The sequence below is a fragment of the Hyperoodon ampullatus genome, assembly GCF_949752795.1.
Source record: "Hyperoodon ampullatus genome assembly, chromosome: 17".
Classification (NCBI taxonomy): Eukaryota; Metazoa; Chordata; class Mammalia; order Artiodactyla; family Ziphiidae; genus Hyperoodon; species Hyperoodon ampullatus.
The window spans coordinates 58,198,213-58,204,566 of NC_136930.1; the positions used below are offsets into that span (position 1 = coordinate 58,198,213).

The 6,354-nt window shown below is 46.1% G+C and overlaps 1 protein-coding gene across 1 annotated transcript in view; it reads right to left on the reverse strand.

The window, feature by feature from the left end:
* Window positions 1–4,093, reverse strand: part of LOC307065354 (zinc finger C2HC domain-containing protein 1A-like) — a gene marked incomplete at both ends in the record, with an annotated part of 36,157 nt that extends 32,064 nt beyond the window's left edge. Inside the window, one exon of the mRNA XM_079722160.1 lies at window positions 3,941–4,093. Coding sequence (XP_079578286.1) covers window positions 3,941–4,093 — 153 coding nt within the window. The remainder of the gene's footprint in view (window positions 1–3,940) is intronic.
* Window positions 4,094–6,354: the final 2,261 nt, after the last annotated feature.

A 6,354-nucleotide genomic window follows, 5' to 3' on the forward strand; every position in this document is an offset into this window, starting at 1 on the left:
GTTAAGAGCAGTGCAAAACTAATTTACAGATTATAGGAAGGTGGCAAAACTTAAAAGAATAGAAACAAAACTAGCAAGCAGGCTCTGCTTTCAGGAATATATAAAGTTCTTCTCCCTTTGAAAGTGGATCTCTTCAGCCAGAATTGGATGAGGTGCATAGTCAGTGATTAGTAATCACAAGCTAATCACCACTTAACTAGCAACAGTTTCTGTAGCTGCTAATTAATTTTAAAAAAATCTTTATTTTTTATAGTTGTACCTTATTACCAAGACAGTGAGTTTGTTTACTTTGGATTCCAGTGATGGGATGATGAAAAAGCTACTCTGTAAAAAAGACAATGACCCTTGATAAAGATGACATTTTCTCCTCAAAGCATTAAGACACTGACATTTTTAAATTGTGAGGAATGGGAGAGAAGTTGGGTTGCATTGTTGTTGCTTTTACCTTTTCTTACGGGATTTCTACTTGAAGGAGCTCAGAGTCTATTGAACACAGAAAGTTAACTACTGGTTAGGTATTTCACCAAGTTCTACTGGACAAACAGAAAGTCATTTCCACCTGTGGAGCTCGGCCTCCCCGGCTAGAACACAGCTCTGCTGCTTGGAAACTGACCAGACCGCCACCCCCCCACCCCCCCACCCCCCCACCCCCGCATCGCTCCCCAGCAATTTCCTGACATCCTTGTGGTCTTGCTATTTAACACAAACAAAAAGAAATCTTTCAAAGCCCCAAAGCATGGTAATCAAGGCTCTGTACAATGTTGATTGTATCAATATATTGACACTGATACTCAATCTCTCCAGTTGAATAAAGAACCAGAAGCCACTTATCTTTAAACAAAAGTGTTCACCTCCCCTCTCTCCTACCTCCCCAAAGTCCTCAATTATAAAGAAAGAAAAAGGAAAAAAAATAAAAAATAAAGAGCACAAATTGACACTTTGCCAAAGTTACTTGGGGTGGAAAAAAAAGATAATTCCTCAAAGCCCACATGGGCCAGGCTGATGAAAATCAGGGACTTCCTCACCTCTCTTAAAAAGCAAAACAGAACTCTGGTGTTTGCCCTGAAACCTTTCAGCTCTGGCTGCTGCTTTGAGGGGTGGCGGCCATGGCGTGGCCTTGCAGCCTCTCTGCAGTCCATGCAAGCTGACGCTGATGGAACCATGCGTCAGTGGTCCTGTTCCTGCTTTTCTGATGGGTCCCTGAGGGGCTTCTGAGTAACTGTGCCCGGCCTTCCACAGCTCTGATGGGATGTCCCTCCCTTTCCCCTCTTCATGCCAAGGTTAAGACCTGAGCACGGGGAGGGTGCCTCTTCAGGGTGGGTGGTTTGCAGCCCCCTGCCCTATCCTGGGCTCCTCTGAAGCATGTTTCCCTGAAGCCTGTCGTTCCATCGCGTTATGGGTGTGAACAGCGGCTCGACACAGACAAAATGATGTTTCTGAATAAAAGAATGTGCTACCCAGGAGGCATAACCAGTATTTAATTTGCTGCCTGTGTTCGATAGACTGTGAGCTCCTCAAGGGCAGGGACTACACCTCATTTGTCTTTGTAGCCTTGGAGACTAACACACGTTCACTTGTTCATTCATTTACTCCACAACTATTTACTAAGAGCAAGAGGTACCAGATGAGAAAGGCACAGGCCTCCACAAAGAATTAGACATTTCTTGTGCCCCACAGGTTGGACTGCCATGGAATCCATATACTTTCTAATATATTACAAGAGACAAAAATACACACTCAAAATAAACAATACAAAAGCAGAGCTATCTTCCTCCTAGGCTCACTGAATGTCAAAGATGAATGGGACCTGCTTTTATAGATAAGGAAGGAGGAGCTGACCAATCCCTGATCTTATGCTGTCGTCACCTTGAGGAAGGTGGTCTGTGGAAGATAAAGTACTTCACGTAGACATTTCCATTGCTCCCTGCAGCCCTCCTGCCCTCAGAACCCAATTTTTTCACACACACACACACACACACATATATATATATGTTTATTTATTTTTAGTATTCTAATTTTCAAAAGTTCACATAATTCAAGGGTCTCCAGATAGGTTTAAATATGGATTGTGAACCCACATACCTACAGGAGTCAAAATGTAAAACAATTTGAGAAAGTAAACCAGGGGAAAGAATGGAGGCCAGAACAGAGCAAACTAGAAACACATGCTCTTGTTTCAGTTCTCTAGACCGAATTGATGGCTTAAAGCAAGGATTTTTCTTTTGCTTATGCTTTTGTTGGATGGGAACTCATGAAGAGCTCAGCTGGGTGGCCCATCTTTGATCCATGTGACGTCCCGTCATGGGGATGGAGGATGCATTTCCAAGATGGCTTCCTCAGTCATGTGTCCGGCACCCAGGTGCTCGTTGACCTTTGTCTTTCTCCCCATGATGTCTCTTCTAAGGCATCTTCTTGTGGCTTGGGTTTCTCACAGCATGGTGAGCTCAGGGCAGTTGAACTTGTTATATGGTGGTGCACCTCCTTGAACAAGTGTCTCAAGAGACAGGAAGTAGATGCTGCCAGTTTCTGCCACATTATACTGGTCAGGGCAGTCACTCAGCCTTCTAGGGGAGGATACCCTGACACCACCTCTCCATAGGAGGAATGTTAAAGAATTTACAAATGTCTTTAGTGTGCCTTAGTCTGTTTCAAAGACCAGCCACTGGGTATCAGGTTGTTGCACTGGGGGACTGTGGTCCCACATGAAATATTTTAAAAAATTTAAGTAGAAGATGGAATAAATATTTTAAAATGTTGGCAATTAATTCAAATTTTCTGAAAAACTCTGTGTGTCAAACACGCACATTTGCAGATTCTGGCCGTGCCCACCAGTATGTACCCTGGGCTTAATGCACTAAACAAAATTCTTATAAAGGAGTTTTAGGAAAATACTGACATGTATTTTCTGCCTATAACTGAAAATGAAGATCTTAAGAGCGTTTTACCATCTTTGACAACAGAATTTTACTGAAAACACACCAGTAGGTAAATGACAGACCTTTCTATATAACTCTATCATGACCGACAAGAGAAAACGGAATGTCTCCTATTTTGAGAATTCCCTTCTCCCATTTCTATCTTGGCTGAATCACAGTTTGATGAAATATATGGTGATTTCCATTTCTTGTTGAATTTGACTGAGAACTAGAAACACAAGATGATGATACTGACTTCATGCCCCAAAGGAAAACAAAGAGAAGCCCAGAAACTAAATAAAAAGTCACTGATATAAACAGTCTAATCTCCACATTAGTACTTTTTAAACTTTAGTGACCGAATCACCTTCTGAGTCAGAAGAACTAGGGGATGTCCCGAGACTCAGCATTTTGAATCAAAACTCCAGATGATTCTGATGTAGATGGCCCCTATACTACATTGCTGGTACTCAATTACAGGGGCAGGTTTTGAGAGAGAGAGCAAAACTGGGCACAAGGCTTCCCTGGTGGCGCAGTGGTTGAGAGTCCGCCTGCCGATGCAGGGGACATGGGTTCCGGACATGCCCCGGTCCGGGAAGATCCCACATGCTGCAGAGCGGCTGGGCCTGTGAGCCATGGCCGCTGAGCCTATGTATCCGGAGCCTGTGCTCCACAACAGGAGAGGCCACAACAGTGAGAGGCCCGTGTACTGCAAAAAACAGAAAACAACAAAAAAAAAACTGGGCACAGCTGAAGTATGAATCATGCCTCCTTTTATGATTTGGTGGCCATGGTAGTAATGGAATTGGGCTCCATCTCCCGACTCAGTGAAGAAGATGTGCTAGGAGTAGCAGATTGGGTTTCTAAGCCTGGTTTTGCATTAGCCAGTTGATTGAGCTCAGGGAAGTCACCCCCCTTCTCATGGCCTCCGTTCCCTCTTCTGTATGATGAGAGGGAGCGACCCGGGGAATAACAATGGCCAGCACAACTACCCACATCCCAGGCCTGAGGTGAAGCCCACTCACACAGGCCACCTTGCTCTCCGCTCTGCCCTGGCCTGGCCTCCCAGTCCTCATCCACTCAGCCACGTCCAACAGAATGGAGCTGACACCTGGGGTGAGACCAGTTCTGTAGCCCTGGCAGAGGATCCCTGTGGCCTCCTCCTGCTTGGGAGGCATATTACGGTTTGGGAGGGGAAATCAGGTGAAAAAGAAACCATGAAAGGTAGTTTTGGAGGAAGGAGAAGAGTTTTAGGGGCAGGAATTGTCCAGAAATAGAAACGTGCAATCTGAGAAAGGTGGAGGTGGGCATGGGGAGCAAACAGCCTGCCAGCCAGTCTTAGGCCCATCCTGGTTCTCACCGTGATGGAGGTCTAGGGGTAGCTGTCTTTAGCAAATCCCAGCGGCTATACTGCAGGACAGCTGGCTTCAGGAAGGGCAGGGCTGGGATAAGGGTGAGCAAGATTGTGGGTCGACACATACATGAACCTGGGAGTGAGGGTCTCCCTTACATTTTGCACCAGGCCCTTCATTTGCCTCACCCTAGTCCCAGCCCTGAAAAGGCTGTATTAGGGTGCTGGAGTTATAAGCTTGCTGTGAAGTTGTCACTTCTACCACAGACCCCTGGGGCAGAGTGGGAGTGGGTCTTGTAGAAGGGGAAACGCAGACAGATCAGCCCAGACTCCGCCAGGACTTCCAAGGATTTGATTTACTGAAGGGCGTTTGGTGTTAAGGGGAAAGGCTTCGGGTCTGTGTTGGGTTAGCTGTGCAACTTTGGTCAAGTTACTTAACCTCTTTAAGTCTCAGTTTTAAAATCTTTCAAGGGGCTTCCCTGGTGGTGCAGTGGTTAAGAATCTGCCTGCCAATGCAGGCGATAGGGGTTTGAACCCTGGTCCAGGAAGATCCCACATGCTGCGGAGCAACTAAGCCCGTGAGCCACACCTACTGGGCCTGAGCTCTAGAGCCCGCGAGCCACAACTACTGAGCCCACGTGCCACAACTACTGAAGCCCATGCGCCTAGAGCCCATGCTCCGCAACAAGAGAAGCCACTGCAATGAGAAGGCCCCGCTTGCTGCAACTGGAGAAAGCCCACGCACAGCAACGAAGATCCAACACAGCTAAAAATAAATAAATAGATAAATTTATAAAAAAGTAAAAATAAAATCTTTCAAATGAGAGTAAGATCACCTTCTCGGCAGGGATGCTGAAAATGGAGACTGCATACATGGCACCTGGCACACTGTATTCTGTCATGACATGGAAAGTCTTCCCTTTTTTCCAGCCTCCATTCCACATGGAGTGACTGTCAGGAAACACAACAAACTAGGGACAGCAACCTTCATGCCAAAAATGGATGTGGAAATGCACGTCCTTGGGCAGAGGAAGCCTGGCAGGTCTTGACACGCACTGTTGACTTTCTGAGTCTCTACTGCTTTCTCTTTTAACTCCTCCCATCTTGCTAAGGTTGGACCTGATGGAAGGTGGAGGTACAATGCCAGGATCTTGCCCACCAGGAAAAATCTCCTAGTGCTGCTCTGAGGCCAAAGTTCCAGGAAAAACCATGACAAACTCTTGTGTCACAGGCCTGCTTAGTGAGAATTATAGCTACTATGTACTTACAGGATTAGCACGTGCTTGGCCCTGTGCTAGGCTATGAACATTACCCACCTCAGCCCTTACAACTCGGTCGGACAGATATGACTATTCCCAGTTTACAGATGAGCGAATAGAGATGAATATGGCTCTCGACTGTAGAAATGGGCTAGGAACTGAGCCTTTTCCTGAGTTCTTAACCACTATTTACTATTGAAGATTCATCACTCTGGAAATGCAGAAAACCCAAGAAGAGTTCATGATTCTCAGACTGTTAAGAGATGCAGAGAGGAATTAGCACTGGTGTGTGAAAAATAATATAACACTGCGAAGCAGCTCAGACAGTGAGCTCCTTGGGGGCAGGGACTCCTCTTCGTAGGAGCTCAACCACTGTGGGTCTGGATGTATAAGCAGATAAAGTAATCATGTAGGCTACAGACAGAGATACTGTTGGGAACTCAAGGTCCAGGGAGGTCCACAGTGGTGCAATGGAGAAGGCCAGCTTCATGGAGGACAGAGTAAGGCCTGAGCTGGGATTTGGAGATGTCAGAAAGAGCAAGAAGGATACAAGAAACACATAAAGAAACACATAAACGGAGGCAGGATCCAGCATGAACCTAAGGTACTGAGACCATGAGGATGACGAACTGTTTAGTCAACTTGGCAAGTAGCCAGTTAAACCAACTAATAACTGGCTGGTTCTGGCTGTAAGACTGTATGTTATCTGGAAACAGGTCAACCATGGCTGTGAGAACAAGGTCAAAGGCAAACAATGCAGGCTGGTCCAGACATACAATGTAGGGAAGTGAGCTGGAGCAGGCTGGGCTGCAGGAAGTACACCCATGGC